At 45.4% G+C, this 16,925-nt stretch overlaps 1 protein-coding gene across 1 annotated transcript; it reads right to left on the bottom strand.

Moving 5' to 3' along the window:
• Positions 1–1,274: 1,274 nt before the first annotated feature.
• LOC129812148 (uncharacterized) lies at positions 1,275–6,264 on the bottom strand. The gene is made up of 6 exons (XM_055864070.1): positions 6,171–6,264; positions 5,913–6,031; positions 5,605–5,783; positions 4,908–5,496; positions 3,900–4,003; positions 1,275–1,564 (listed from the first exon to the last, which is right to left on the bottom strand). Exons 1-6 carry the CDS (start codon positions 6,251–6,253, stop codon positions 1,439–1,441), a joined length of 1,200 nt encoding a protein of 399 aa, XP_055720045.1. The 5' UTR covers positions 6,254–6,264; the 3' UTR covers positions 1,275–1,438.
• Positions 6,265–16,925: the final 10,661 nt, after the last annotated feature.

Consider the following 16,925-nt stretch of genomic DNA (forward strand, 5'->3'; position numbering starts at 1 on the left):
TTATTTTCCAGACCGCGTGTCCTGATATGTTTTCGAGCATCATTACTTCCAGACAGGTTTTCGTCCCTTGAATATTTCCATTTGGAAGATCTTTATTTGTGCTCAAATCATGAATTACTATACTGCGCTGTAAGATGTGGATCACATTTTTTATTTAGCCTTTATTTAACTAGGATGAAGATATTCTACTGTATGAAAGGTTCTTTGGATTCGAAAACAAACTGTGCAGCCAATCCCAGTCATGATTGTTGAGGTGTAAACTAAAGCATCCAAAACACTGGCTAGTCCTATTCCTCCAGCCCCATGCACCAACTGGGTATCAGAGGTGTTGTCACACCTGGTGAGGTCATGCAGGGAGGCCTAACAACTCCAGAAGATGACACACATATCTTTCGTAATAATGCAATATGTGTGTGGGCCTGGCTCATGGACGGGAGACCCCAAGCAGAAATGTCATGCTGAAATGTGTTTTAAGTTATTCAACCCCCTCCACCTCCCAAATCGAGAGAGGGGGAGGGATGCTAACATAAATGCAATCCCAGGGCACTGTGCAAATGTGAGGAGAGAAGGCATCAGCAGCTAGCATTGGGAGGTCATCCATTTTTCATGAGTTGGAATAGCAGCAAGGCAAATCCTTTTTAAAAAGGGGGAAAACTGACAGATAGATATCCAAGGACACCATATGGTGCTTTTAGAATGAGTTAGTCCAGAGTTTATCTGTATCCTTATAGTCAATCCAAATGACCTTGCGTCTATTCAGATCATTGAGACTATACGCAAATGACCCAGAATCCACTATTCTTAATCTCGACTGGGTTCGTGAAGTATTAAATAATTAAACCCATGTCAATAATTACTGAGAGATTAACTATTGTTGAGCTGTTCCGTGTGCGTGTGCGTGTGCGTGTGTGATAACTATATAAGGAGGAGGACGTGTCCAGAGAACACACCAGCAGCCTATAGGAGCGGCGAGGTCGCCAAAGGAATCAGGAGCTGTCAGATGAAGAGCTCAGAGACAGGAGAGGTGATGATGTGAGGTGACCGTATAGGTGATGTGGTGTAGTAAGGTCACTGCACCAAAGGTCATCCATGACAGCCATGGTGACGATCACCACCATGCTCAAAATTGAATATTTTTTTAGATAAAAGAGAAACGTCATGAGTTTAGATGCAACCACACCATTTGGATTATCTGTCCATGCATACTGTGTAGCCATTACTGTGACAAATCAACAAATCTTTTCTGTGAGAAATATTTATTTGTATCTGCCAAGTAAAAAACATTTAATAACAGTCTGCACCTGACTAAATTTACAGTGGTTTGAAGTGTAGCACAACAGTAATACCATACAGGATTTTGTCAATTTAGATCTTACACACATACACTGATTGTTCGTCACTCTACAGAACGACAGTATAGATGTGTAACGGGATGTCCTCATGCCTTCTTCACCCGTTTGCCCTTCTTCACTCTGGCTCCCCTATGGCTCACCACGCCCTGCTCCACTCGCTGGTGGGGCAACTTCCCAGAGCCCCTCCGTTCCATCAGCTCCTCTTTCTCCGCCTGGAACACAGGGAACAACAGAACACCAGACAACAGACACAATTAGGCCCTCATATCCTGAGTTGGGAAATGGAGGGTGTGATGAAATATCCTGTGGTCATTATTCGTTCCCCGGGGGTTGAGGGAGACTGAAACCACAGGGCTCAGGCATTGATGAAATGTTCCTAATAGAGGCCATTCATCTCCATGTGTCACCACAACCCAACGAGCTATCTTCATTCAGACTGCCTCTCTCCATACAAACATCAAGATTTTCAGAAAGATCCACACAAGTTGATCAACAAGCTAAAATCTTCCAGTAATGTCTTTACATCTGTGAGTAGTACCAGTGTCATCCACATTGTTTGATGAGCATCCCTTTCAATGAACATCGCAACCTTACTTCACCAAAACCAATCTGATCATGAGGTCACATGGGACAAAAACAGTGAAAATGTATAGTAGTCAACCTAATATCCAGCACTCTGATTATCCATAGCTGCTGTGTTTTAATTGGAGATGTTTGGATAATATGCTACTTAGTGTGACTTTTATTTTCACACATTTGTCATTAATATCTCCCAATCTGCCAATTTGTCAAATCCCAACCACTTTGTTCTCTTTGAAATACAGATGTGGGTTGGTCATACATAGTGAAAAAAATTGGATAAAACATTGAATAAATCCTCCAGGTAATCATATCTTATAACATCAATCTAAGCAGTGTTTTAACAAGTTCATGTAATGGAATAAATCAGTATCTTTCATGATGGGTGCTAATTTAGAATTGTGCAATATCAGCATTCAATGCGCCAAAGAACATCAACCATTCCCACTGACGGTCCATCCACCAGTCAGCATCCCAAAGGTATAATTATCAACTACGTCATCATGAATTAACTTTGTGTAATTACATTTCACCTGCCAGGCTCCATATGGTTCCCTTGACTCCAACCAAACAATAAGATAATTACATCCCAATTAAACAATTACATAATTAAATCTCAATTGAACAACTGCCTAATCGTATCAGTGCAGCAACATTGCAGTACACATGCTGTACATCCACTGCTGACATCATGGTGTCAAACGCACCAACTGTTAGATCCGTCAATGCATTAGACAAAAGCAACTTTATACCTTGTTTTAACATACACCCGTTGTCCTGATCTTGTCCTCATTCTGTTTGTGCACACATTTTTACACGGGTGTAGATAATTAAAAGACACGTTGTGAAAGTGTAAAGTATCAGAGGAAGGCCCAAAAAATTGTCAAAGACTCCAGGCACCCAATTCATAGACTGTTCTCTCTGCTACCACATGGCAAGCGGTACCGGAGCGCCAAGTCTAGGTCCAAAAGTCTCCTTAACAGCTTCTACCCCCAAGCCATAAGACTGCTGAACAATTAATCAAATGGCCACCTGAACTATTTACATTGCCCCCCCTCTCCATCTGTTTTTACACTGCTGCTACTCGCTGTTTATTATCTATACATAGTCACTTTATCCCTTCCTACTGTACATGTACAAATGACCTCGATTAACCTGTACCCCCGCACATTGACTCGGTACCGGTACCCCCTGTATATAGCCTCGTTATTGTTATTCTTATTGTGTTACTTTTTATTATATATTTTTAACTTTAGTCTATTTGGTAAATCTTTTCTTAACTCTATTTCTTGAACTGCATTGTTGGTTTAAGGGCTCGTAAGTATTGTATTTGGCACATGTGACAAATAACATTTGATTTGATTTTAAACTGGCAAGCTCAGCGCAAGATCAGGACAAGATCAGGACAAAGGACCCATGTAAGCGACAGGTATAAACAAGGCTAGAGAGATTAGAAGGAGCCAAGAAAGCAGTCTACAACTTTTGTCAGAGAAACACAAAGTGAATGTAGTACCTATAGCATGCATGTCGCATCAAAGTAGTCCGGAAATCATTTAGTCATTATCTCTATTCATTACCAATTAAATGTAAAAAAGTATTAAAAAATGTTTTATCAAAGCCCGAATATGATTCCACCATGTTTTTATATGACATTACTGAGTCTGATGAGGAAGATGTGTAGGTTGTGACAGGGGGAAGGGAGAAGGAGAGGAGAGGGTACCTGCTGGGATGGGATGGGCTGGCTCTTTGGGGTAGGTATGAGGTCATTCAAATCAGAGACAAAATAAAAAACTTCCAAGTTGGGACAACACTGCCCCCCATTGGCCAACCATAGCATATTTCCCCCTATACTGACACTCTCCATGTGAGGCCAAATCAAATCAAATGTATTTGTCACATACACGTGTTTAGCAGATGTTATTGTGGGTGTAGTAAAATAGGGACCACAGAGAGAGAAATTACCTGTACCTGTTTGACCTCCCACTTGTCTCCTCGCTGCTTGGCCGGAGACTCCTGGAAGTTGATCGTACTGTGGGAGTAGAGTTGCCCTGGGATGAGAGAGGCCCTCTTTTCTGTGGATGAAGAGAGAGGGGACAGGGAGGACAGGAAAGGATTCAAACTAGATCACTCAGAGGTGTTACAACTGTCAGGGTGTAACATTAAAACATCACAGTGGCCAGCCACTTGAACGGTCTCTGCCACTTCCTCATTGGCAGGCTAACAAACGCACTTCATTTTCTGAGAAGCACGAAAAAAATATCAAGGTCACCTGTTTTCTTAAACTATTGATTTTATTTAACAAACGGAGCTTTAATTAAATGTCACATTTGGCCCCTGCTGTGTGTTGGTCTCCTAAGCCTTGGTCCCAGTGATGAGGTAGGGAATTAGTGTGGTGTGTGGGGCTGTGAGGCGTGGTTCCCCCAGGCCCAGCGGTGATCAGCAAGGCCCAGCAGAGCTCCATCTGCTCTGGGTAACATCAGTGGAAGGCCCCTACCACGGAGAGCAGGGGGTGGTGGTCACAGATGAGTAACTGTGGCAAGGTTGAGAGAGTACTAGTCTGACACTACAGTACACAACCTCCTCTCTGTACTTCATCACCCCTCTCTGAGCAGTACCTGGGTCCCATTCCGGACATAGAATCCTCACTGGGTGACAGCAACAGGCCAGCTATGGCCCCACACACACACACACACACACACAAACATTCACATTCACACACACTACAGTCCCCAGCCAGCTGCTGTTTCTAATGCTCCATCTGTGTAAAGTTCTAAAGAAAAGGCTCTCTCAACATTCCCCATCACAATGACAAAGGGAGATGATATTAGAGGCTATACTATATTAAGTAATAATATTAATATTGTTATACAGGCAAATCGGAGCAAAATTACCAACTTTGGTAGCTGTGACACTAAATTGTTTTTCTAAGCGCAAGTAAGAGTAGGTTGTCATTTCTATCCAACACACACACACTACCTCGTGAGATGGTGGACACCTGCTCTATGGCAGGGAGTAGGCCAGTGGATGCCCTCCGGGTCTCCAGGGCTTGTTTCCACCAGCTGCCCAGCTTACAGTGGCCTAGCCTATCCTCTGGGGTGCTTCTGAAGCATGATGCATCCTCCTTGTGCGAGGCCTTCCCCCCTCCAGGTAACCTGTCCCTGGATGTCTCTAGGGCCGAGGAGGGGCTGAGCTGGGGGGTGCAGCTGGGGCTAGTCCTAGGGGACAAAGACACTCCAGGAACATGTAGCTGTCTGGAGCGTGTGGACCTCCGCAGGGGGATGAGCAGAGAGGAGTCCTGGAGAGAAAAGGGCCTGATGTACCTCCCGGAAGCCCCACTGTCTTGCTCCCCCACCAGGGTAGAGCCTCTCTCTGTCTCTGGGCCACTGGACCCTGTGTCTCCCAGCTCCTCCAGGAAGCAGAAGGTCTGGTGAAGATCAGAGAGCAGATCCTGGGTGGTCTCAGTGAGGGCACAGGAGGTCAGGATCTCCGGTTGGTCCACTGCATCCTGGGAGTCCCGGCGGAAACATTCCACTGAATCCTCAAGCGGCGGAGGGTCGAATGCCCTCTGAACAAACACAGATATACAGAAACCCAGTTGAGTTGGCAAATACTGTAGGTTGTCTGCATAGTGTGTACAGTATGTATGTAATTGGACAGTAGAGAGGTCTGTCACCTGTAAGGGCTCCAGCTCCAGGAAGCAGTGAGATGAGGCAGCAACAGCCGCAGAGAAGGTGGAGGTCTGGGGGAGGATGTTCCCTGATTTGTCCCCTCCAGGCATGATGCTCCACACGTCACTCACACTTGGTGCATGCATGATTTTGTCAGTAACCTCCTTGTAGTAGTCCATTTTCTCTGGATTAACATGAACAAAAGCAGTTAGTTAAAGGGCCAATTATTACATTATTTCTCAGTCAAATCATACAGTAGATATAGTGAAAACACAGCCACAACACTGAGATTGTATTAACAGTTGAAACACACCACAGTCAGGTGTCAGGAAGTTGTGACTCTCCACTTGGATCTCAGGTACAGAGGGCACTGATTGGTTGTCCTCATTACTGTAGAACTGAGGATGGAGGTTCAGTCTGCTCAGACTATGCCTGACAAACAAATGATCACATAAAGAACATGTCCTTTATCTTATTGTACTGCATAACACAATGCTGGCCACAGCAAAGAGTGGAATTATGGTCTGTTAATGAAATTATAAAGTAAACATTGAGGATTGAGAAGGGTCACCTTCTGTCGAACGTTACATCTACAGGAGGAACTGCCTCCTCTTCCACATTGAAGACGTCGTCTCCTGGTATATCACAGGTCATTATGTCCTCCACTCCCCCTAAAGTAAACAGAAAACACTTTCAACAACAGATGACCAGAACATGGATTTCCGTTGGGTTAATACTCAAGAACATGACTTCAAAAGGAGCCGACAACTTAAATGTTGAGTATAAAACACCTCTAGTCTGTGCATCTGAACTCACACTCAGTGGAGAACACCAGCTCCTCCACCTCCGTGCTGTCTTTACTGAGGCTGTTGAAGGAGACAGGGTCTGTGGCACCCTCTAGTGTCAGAGTCCGGTCAGGGTAGTCTGGGAGGAGTATGTCTGCTGGGGGGGAAGGGCTGTCGCCATGACTGTTCTGGTACCGTCCTCTATCACTGAGCAGGGATGAGATCCGCTGCAGCATTACTGTGCTCCCATTACTGTGCTCCCATCCCACATATGGGATGCCCGGTCTCAGGCAGGGCAGTGAGGGGGAAGATGTGAAAGAGAACATAGATTCAGAGCTCTCCTTGGACAGGGATTGAGAGGAGAGGTGTGCCGGGGTCCAGGGTTTCTCCTGCATTGAGACAACGAAATTCATTATTTTCATATTCATCATTGCCAAAGTATTATTCCTCAGCACACTCACTCTCAGACAGAGCCACAGTAGTAAAGTACCGCAGCTATAAGAGGCAGGTCATGATCAGGTGGCTCTGTGTCTCCCTGCTCTCCCAGCCTGTCAGTCATCATACCCGCTGGGGAGGGTCTAGGGAGGTGGTACCTAAGGGCCTGGATGGTCAGACTCAGGTTCCGACAGCTCCCTCTCCTCTCTTGGTGCTCCCCTGGCCATGTCACCTCCTCACTGGGCCAGGGAAAAACAGATTATACCAAAAACACACTTACGTTGGGTATTTTTGTAAACAACATTTTAGTCATTTTGTATTGAATAATGTACCTTGCTGTTGGCTGGGGTTGTCTCAGTTCAACCATAGATTCCCTGAGGAGTCTGATGAAATCCTCTGAAGAGAGCGTGTTGATGTTCTGAGACTGATACAGCAGAGCAGATAACGGATGAATGGGACCCCCTGCAATTCACAACACTTCACTGACTTTCAGAATACTTGATAGTGGTGATATTTCTCAAATCAGTATGCGTCACAATCAGTGATCCATACCTGGCTCTTTCACTGCCATAGAGATCCCTGTGGTCCTCCTACGCTGAGGAAGCCCCTCTACTCCACACTGACCCTCAGCCTCTTCCGACTGAGTAGTACAATGGCCCACATCCTAATAAAGGTACCGTTGTTCAATAGAAAATGTGATTACTGACAACAACCTGCATGTACGTGCCTAAGTATTTACATGTATTTTATGATAGTGTTACAAAGAGGTTCACCTTCCATATTGCTTCCATGCAGTCGGAAGCCGCCACACATAGGCCAAGCCTCTCACATCCATGGAGGAAGTACCTGACCATGTCATTACTTCCTGTGTGACCTTTCTTCAGGAGGGCCCAGGCGTCTGAGACATGGCTTAGGGGCAGAGAAAACAAGATGCAATATGAAAACCGTGAGCCATACAGAGCCAGAATACATGGTATATATACAGTAGTCCATTTGATATAGCACATGCTAGTGTATTTAACCCAACCTGTTCTGTAGGAGTATGTCCACACAGAGCTTAAGGTCGTGGGGGGTGTCTGTGGCTAGTCTGGTCCAGTAGATGTACTTCAGCGCCAAGCGGAGCTGCTTTCTCCTCAGCAGGCTGTGGATGATGCAGCGGTGCTGCCAGGAGAACCAGGGTGGTTCAGACCTGGGGCTAAGCAGCAGCTCCATGGAGCCCTACACAGAGGCAATGACAGCCATGGGAAAATCTGTTGGCTCTGTTGAGCCCTGCTAAATCCAGGAAGACATACACATCGATAGACTAAACGTTATAGTGAGAGCAAAGGTACCGATAAGTGTCCATGGTCGAGGAGCCAGAAGGCCCGGATCTGCTGGGAGAAGCTGGGAGGGATGATGAAGGCGTGGCAAAAGGACTGCAGGAGGTCATCTTTGCACTGCAGGAAATATGCCATGTCCAGGATGAAGTACATGAGCTGTGCAGAGGCTATGTTAAGTGTAGTGTACATAATCAAGAATACTGTATATTCAGTTCAGTTCACATGACAGTCATATTAACACAGTCATATCTTTGAGGACACTTTATGGATTCTCCATGTTCGGATACAATGGCCTGAACAGACATGTGTTTGATGCAAGGCACCAGCACCAGCTTCAGAAGAGCCTGCAGGTTAGGGGGCGGATAGCCCTGGTCTGTGCAGTCCTCAGAAGTCCATATGGGCCCATGTTGTTTGTCCAACTGAGCCACCATACCCTGGATCAGTGAATTCCACCTTTCCCTTCCCTCCTCCTCCCATCTAATCAAATAAAGAGAAAGAAGATGTGGAGAATAGATTTTTAAAAGATTGATTAGGGAGTAAAGGAAGAAAACAGAAATAGAGCAAGAGAGACCTATCAGTGATTTAAGAGTTACCCAAAAGTGTGGAGGGAAGCCCTGCGGTGGTTCTGATCCATCTCTCTCCACATCTGAGAGATCCGCTTCATTTCTTGAGCCTCTGCGAGGAGGAGAGGAAAAGTCAGTGTACCTATAAATACTAGTCCAGGGATCATCAACTAGATTCAGACGCGGGCCGATTTTTTTGGAGCGGATGGAGGCTGGAACAAAATTACAAATAATTTGTAGACTGCAAATTGACCACAAGAAGCCAAAACAGATATGTTTGACTAAAACAAACCATTTCAAACCTTACTTACATTTGTATACTATCACGCTTCTCTCTATTATGCATGGGAATACTTGGGAATAGATTTATTTTTCAAAATCACTTGGAGCTGATTTCCTGGTGTTTTTACAGTCTTATGCCCAAAAATGTAAATAAATAATAAATAATTGTCTTTAAAAAAATGTTGCTTAGAAAACTTGGGGGCCAAATAAAACAATCCGCGGGACAAATTTGGCCCGCAGGCCGCCAGTTGGGGAACCCTGTACTGGACTAACCCTAACACCACAATAATACTACAACATACAACACGTGTTACACTGTATTTATAAGAATAGTTACACAGTAGTAACAACTCTGTGATGCAAAGAGTGACCGGTTTGTACAGTTTGACTGTTTGTCCTTCTATAACGTCAACGTATGCATCCTTACCAGGGTACTTGGGCAGGAGTCCAGTGATGCCCCACCACTGTACAAGCCGACCCAGCCAGATGTGTTGCTTCAGAGCTCTGTGTTCCCGATTCCAGTAGTCCTGCCTCACAGCTGAGGATCCACACCCGGCCCTGCAGACCACACACGGGATCCCCAATCCTACATACAGATGGAGGACAGACAGCCACCATTCAATCATGATCAGAAAACAGCTCTCTTGATAGAAACTACAATTCCAATCCTGTTTTGACCTATATTGTTACAACCATACCAAATGCTAGCACTAGGTGTCTAGGTAAGATCATTGTGTTAAACAAACTAGCCAGTTGATATCATTCATGCAACAATCTGATCATTGTGAGAGGGGTGCCATTGTTGGAATAGTACTGTACCATGCCAGAAGTGTGTCAGGCCGCTCTGCCTCCTCCCCCACTGGGCCAGGGTAAGCAGGTTCCTCAGCCGCTGCAGCAGCAGGTGCACCCTGGTGAAGCAGCTGTGGTCCAGGAACATCCACAGGCCCTGGCAACGGCTGAAGCCTAGAAACAGGGGAAGGGTGGGGGAGAGGGGGACCCAGAGAGAGGCGACAGTGGAAGACCTTTGTAATAAAGCTGTGGAAAGAGCTGGGATCGATAGCCTTTGGCTCTGTTTGGGATAGCTGGTGCTGTGGTGCATCTCTCCTTACAAAGGGTGAGTAACTCCTTCTTTGAAACTTCAGCCGTCCTCTGGACCCAGCTGCTGAAAGTAGCAAGGCTGTCCTCCACATCAGCATTTCCCACTGAGAGACAAACAAATTAATGGAATGAGACAAATTCAAGCAGTTACATAATGGGTCATAATCAAAAGCAGCATGAACTGAGAAGACACGTTATTAATGATGATCACATATTATAATCATTGAATCATTACAGTATGTTAAAGTATCCAACCATTCTTAGACACAGTAAGTGGCTGTAAGTACTGTATGCTGCATGTGATTTTAATCTTGCCAGTCCAGTGATCTGACCTTCAGCTGAAAGGCTACATATCCAGCGCAGGATGGCCTTCACGTTGTTGCCAGCTAAGTCCTGTGTCCACTGGTCCTCCGTGTCCATCATAGTCCTGCTGTTGCACCCTCTCACACCCTGAGGATGTTAACAGTGAATGTACCAAACACATACAGTACATTTGGAAAGTATTTAGACCCTTTGACTTTTTCCACATTTTGTGACGTTACAGCCTTTTTCTAAAATGAATTAAATAGTTTCCCCCCCCTCATCAATCTACACATAATACCTCATAATGACAAAGCAAAAACAGGTCTAAAAAATGTTTTGCAAAAAAAATTACAAATACAAATGAAATATCACATTTACATAAACATTCAGACCTTTAACACAGTACTTTGTTGAAGCATCTTTGGCAGCGATTACAGCCTCAAGTCTTCTTGGGTATGACGCTACAAGCTTGGCACACCTGTATTTGGGGAGTTTCTCCCATTCTTCTCTGCAGATCCTCTCAAGCTCTGTCAGGTTGGATGGGGAGCATCGCTGCACAGCTATTTTCAGGTCTCTCCAGAGATGTTCAATCAGTTCAAGTCCGAGCTCTGGCTGGGCCATTCGAGGACATTCAGAGACTTGTCCCGAAGCCACTCATGCATTGTCTTGGCTGTGTGCTTAGGGTCGTTGCCCTGTTGGAAGGTGAACATTTGCCCCAATCTGAAGTCCTGAGTGCTTTGGAGCAGGTATCATCAAGGATCTCTCTCCACTTTGCTCTGTTCATCTTTCCCTCGATCCTGACTAGTCTCCCAGTCCCTGCTGCTGAAAAACATCCCCACAGCATGATGCTGTCACCACCATGCTTCACCGTAGGGATGGTGACAGGTTTCCTCCAGGCGTGACGCTAGGCATTCAGGCCAAAGAGTTCAATCTTGGTTTCATCAGACCAGAGAATCTGGTCCATTAGGTGCCTTTTAGCAAACTCCAAGCGTGCTGTCATGTGCCTTTTACTGTGGAGTGGCTTCTGTCTGGCCACTCTACCATAAATGCCTGATTGGTGGAGTGCTGCAGAGATGCTTGTCCTTGGTCACCTCCCTGACCAAGGCCCTTCTCCAGCAGTTGTTCAGTTTGGCTGGGCGGACGGCTCTAGGAAGAGTCTTGGTGGTTCTAAACTTCTTCCATTTAAGAATGATGGTGGCTATTCATTCGGCAGAAATGTTTTGGTACCCCAGATCTGTGCTTCGACACAATCCTGTCTCGGAGCTCTACGGACAATTCCTTCGACCTCATGGCTTGGTATTTGCTCTGATATGCACTGTCAACTGTGGGACTTTATATAAACTGGTTTGTGCCTTTCCAATTCATGTTCAATCATTCAAAAATTTACCAGAGGTGGACTTCAATCAAGTTGTGAAAACATCTCAAGGATGATCAAGGGAAACAGGATGCACCTGAGCTCAATTTCGAGTGTCATAGCATTAGGTCTGAATACTGATTACGTTTTTTTTAAATAAATGAGCAAAAATGTCTAAAAACCTGTTTTCGCCTTGTCATTATGGGCTATTTTGTGTAGATTGATGAGGGAAAAAATATTTAATCAATTTTACAGTAAGGCTGTAACATAAAATGTGGAAAAAGTCAAGGGGTCTGAAAAAATTCTGAATGCACTGCAAGTCATTGTTTTAAACGAGAACATGTTCTCAAATCCCTCAAAGTCTGGTCAAACTAAAGTTCTGGATGAAAAACTTTACGTACAAATTCACAGCTACGGTACAACATACTGGGGGTGAAGTCAATCAGAAAGTACTATGCACTCATGCGATCCTTCTCTGTTGTAATTCATACACACAGTGGCTACACATCAATGTAATCTCTTTTTCAATAGGCCATTAGGGAACATAATCCCTCATATCCATAGATGGTTTTAATCCCATTCCAAAGGAAATGCATTAAAAAAATGAACATTAAGTCATGTTGCTGTATTAACATTGGAACTACAAACCACAAGCATCAGAGAGGATAATTGGTGTTTAGATAAAGTACAATACTGCATAGAATATAACATCCTTTACAGAATTGAAGGCCAACGTTATGTATATTGCTTTAAGAATGTAGTTAACTTGCAGTGTCGTAAAGCCTAGGCTGCTATCCTTGATATTTCCGATCAGCTGGAATCACAGTATGAGAGTATACTGCAAGTGATAGCCATTTTACTGAAGAACCATGATTTACTAAACTGGGAACTCCAGAACTTACCTGCCACATTGTTCCGGTGCTCCTGGGATCGCTGTGGATGTGCTGACTGGGCCAGTGTGTGTCCACAGTGGAACTCTCCTCTTACACAAGCTCCTTTGGGACATGGTAATCCAGTAATCTCGATCTCACTCGAGATCTCATTGGCTGATTGGCTCTGTGGATGTGTATGGACGTGTGCGTGAGAGACGGAGAGAAAAAAAGAGCTCAGGAATGGGAAAGAGTGAGTGGGGGAGGGAGGGGGGCTGGTGAAAGTGATTTGTTGCAAATACAATAACAACATGAGGATAATGGAGTCTGTATTAAGAGATCTGGAGCTTTCAATACTCATTCTTGACTCTTTCTTGGGCCATTTACTTTCCGCTGACACATGCATAGTGTCATCAAATCACCAGAGGGCAGCACAAACTTTGTTAATTGTATCACATTAGGGCAAATTATCAAACAATCTGACACATGTTCCGTATTTTCTTGTAAGCATAATATCGTCATAACAAAATTGATTTAGACTTGAAATATTGCCTTACTTGGCCTCATCCTGTTGACTTGGAGACTAAGACTCAAAGGAGAGCTGACTGGACACAAACGTACAAACACCCAAACGGCCTTTGGCCATTACAACTCTTTGTGGTGCTGCAGTCAGATTTGCGCAGGTGGCAGAAGGTACGTCCAAATCCTACAGGGCAGATTAGAGGGGATTATTAGGAGGGTCAGGGGGCTTGGCCAGCGGACTGGACTCACTCTGACGCTGCCACGGGCTGGTGTCTGTTACTCCACCGGAGTCACTACGGCTAAACTACCTCCAGGCCAAGCCTTAAGATGATTGTCACTGAAGAGAAAAACAAACAGCGATGGGAGCCAGATCAGACAGATAACAAACTCAGCAAAAAAAGAAACGTCCTCTCACTGTCAACTGCATTTATTTTCAGCGAACTTAACATGTGTAAATATTTGTATGAACATAAGTTTCAACAACTGAGTTCCACAGACATGTGACTAACAGAAATGGAATAATGTGTCCCTGAACAAAGGGGGGGTCAAAATCAAAAGTAACAGTCAGTATCTGGTGTGGCCACCAGCTGCATTAAGTACTGCAGTGCATCTCCTCATGGACTGCACCAGGTTTGCTAGCTCTTGCCGTGAGATGTTACCCCACTCTTCCACCAAGGCACCTGCAAGTTCCCGGACATTTCTGGGGGGGAATGGCCCTAGCCCTCACCCAACGATCCAACAGGTCCCAGACGTGCTCAATGGGTTTGAGATCCGGGCTCTTCCCTGGCCATGGCAGAACACTGACATTCATGTCTTGCAGGAAATCACACACAGAACGAGCAGTATGGCTGGTGGCATTGTCATGCTGGAGGGTCATGTCAGGATGAGCCTGCAGGAAGGGAGGAGGATGTCTTCACAGTAACGCACAGCGTTGAGATTGCATGCAATGGCAACAAGCTCAGTCCGATGATGCTGTGACACACCGCCCCAGACCATGACGGACCCTCCACCTCCAAATGCGAATCCGACCATCACCACTGGTGAGACAAAACCGCGACTCGTCAGTGAAGAGCACTTTTTGCCAGTTCTGTCTGGTCCAGCAACGGTGGGTTTGTGCCCATAGACGACGTTGTTGCCGGTGATGTCTGGTGAGGACTTGCCTTACAACAGGCTTACAAGCCCTCAGTCCAGCCTCTCTCAGCCTATTGCGAGCACTGATGGAGGGAATGTGCGTTCCTGGTGTAACTCGGGCAGTTGTTGTTACCATCCTGTACCTGTCCCGCAGGTGTGATGTTCGGATGTACCGAACCTGTGCAGGTGTTGTTACACATAGTCTGCCACTGAGGACGATCAGCTGTCCGTTCTGTCTCCCTGTAGCTCTGTTTTAGGCGTCTCACGGTACGGACATTTCAATTTATTGCCCTGGCCACATCTGCAGTCCTCATGCCTCCTTGCAGCATGCCTAAGGCACGTTCACGCAGATAAGCAGGGACCCTGAGCATCTTTCTTTTGGTGTTTTTCAGAGTCAGTAGAAAGACCTCTTTAGTGTCCTAAGTATTCATAACTGTGACCTTAATTGCATACCGTCTGTAAGCTGTTAGTGTCTTAACGACCATTCCACAGGTACATGTTCATTAATTGTTTATGGTTCATTGAACAAGCATCGGAAACAGTGTTTAAACCGTTTACAATGAAGATCTGTGAAGTTAATTGGATTTTTACGAATTATCTGTGAAAGACAGGGTCCTGAAAAAGGGGCGTTTCTTTTTTTGCTGAGTTTATGAATCCTGCAGAGATAAGGTAGGTCCTTCTGTATGGTGCTCTCTCCTGATATTCCCAGTCTGTGGGGATGACCTGTGACTGTGTTCAAGACAGACAGCTGAAGCATGGGGTTTCTCTTTTTGAACTCTGTATTGATAAAGGTGCATGGGGCATCACACTGTTATGTGAAACCTCTGAGGTGGTAAACAAAATGATTGAGACATCAGATGCAATAAAACCATATTTGTAGTCTCCTATGTTTGTAGTTTAATGTATTCTATTTCTTCTGAATAATTGCTTAGCAAATTAGCTTGGAAAAGCTTGCCCAAGTGCTGTGGATCCTCAACTGGGTTTCCGTGGTGACAGTGGTGATTCTGTTCAGTTTGGGAATATTCCTGAAGGTGGAGATCAACAAGCTGATGGCAGAGGGACCTCCACTACGTCCCCAACATGCTCATCGCAACAGGCCCGGAAGCTGCTGATGCTACCATACATCATCTGCACCTTCTTCTGCATCCTGGTGGGGGCACACGTGCTACGGCATGTGAAGTGAGCTGAACGAGGCTCTGAACCTGGGGCTGGGGGACGGCATTCGCTACTATAAAAAAAAACACACCAGGGCAGGCTGCTGCTTTCTAAAGCACACTGTGGACCTGCTACAGATCAAGTCCGAGTGCTGCGGCAACGCCGGCTTCAGAGACGGGTTCCAGACACCGCCGGCTTCATAGACGGGTTCCAGATACCGCCGGCTTCAGAGACGGGTTCCAGATACCGCCGGCTTCAGAGACGGGTTCCAGATACCGCCGGCTTCAGAGACGGGTTCCAGATACCGCCGGCTTCAGAGACGGGTTCCAGATACCGCCGGCTTCAGAGACGGGTTCCAGATACCGCCGGCTTCATAGACGGGTTCCAGATACCGCCGGCATCAGAGACGGGTTCCAGATACCGCCGGCTTCATAGACGGGTTCCAGATACCGCCGGCTTCAGAGACTGGTTCCAGATACCGCCGGCTTCAGAGACTGGTTCCAGATACCGCTGGCTTCAGCCCACCCCAACATTGATGTCCCCTCCACAGCCCACTATGGACCAGACAACGTGCCCTCAAAGCAGATACCTGTGGCCAGTTGACCCCTGCTCTAACACTTACCTTGAAGAGTCCACTCCACAGGGTCCTAAAAAGGTGAACGACCAGGCAATACACATCAAGTCAGTTTGTCCAAAGGGCAGGAAGTGCCTCGAGCAATAAAAGCGACATAAGTGCTTGCCTGAAAGAAACATTGTGGCAGCATATGACTGGCTAACATTATTTTGCAAACCATGCATTGTTCGTAAGAGGGAGGATTATCATATCAAGAGGGATTTGGTGATTTGGTGAGTGTGCAAATGTGTTTGCAAAAGGAGACATCCAATAGCAGATTGGTACAGAACACAATACCATAATTGATAACATGGAAATGTACAGCAGAGATCGTTTAGCAATAACATACAAACAAAATCCATGTGTCATTGATTCTATGCCATGATGTAATGCCTTGTTACCTCTTTACATTTACCCATATCAACAAATTAACTTACGAGTGAAAGCCAAACTGTGCTTATATCGCATTAAACTTCACTCAACCCTTAACAGTGATGTGTATTTATGGATGCCAAGGGAATCCAGGCTTCCCCCAAAATTGTACCAATAAAACCTCCCAAAAACATAAAATAATTGATCTTTTGTCTCGCTGTGTTTCATAATTTCCCTTCAATTCACAAGAGGCTAAATGTTTCTCACCGGAGAAAGCATCCGAGTGAGCAAAACAGCGCCCCTCTGTCTCTATATGTGTAGCCCATATATCTGAAGCTGTCTGGTCAAAAAGAGTATGATATTGTTGCCGCCCGTAGCATCGAATACAAGGGAAGCCAGCAAGAATTTGGCCTCCCTTTATATTTTATTATATAAAATAAATGCCAATCAGCGTTGAGCTAAACTGAGTGAGCTCAACTGTGAACAGTCGTGGTGCACCAAAAGTGTCAAGGGAAGCCAGTTTGT

This window comes from Salvelinus fontinalis, chromosome 15, assembly GCF_029448725.1.
Source record: "Salvelinus fontinalis isolate EN_2023a chromosome 15, ASM2944872v1, whole genome shotgun sequence".
In the NCBI taxonomy this organism is placed as follows: domain Eukaryota; kingdom Metazoa; phylum Chordata; class Actinopteri; order Salmoniformes; family Salmonidae; genus Salvelinus; species Salvelinus fontinalis.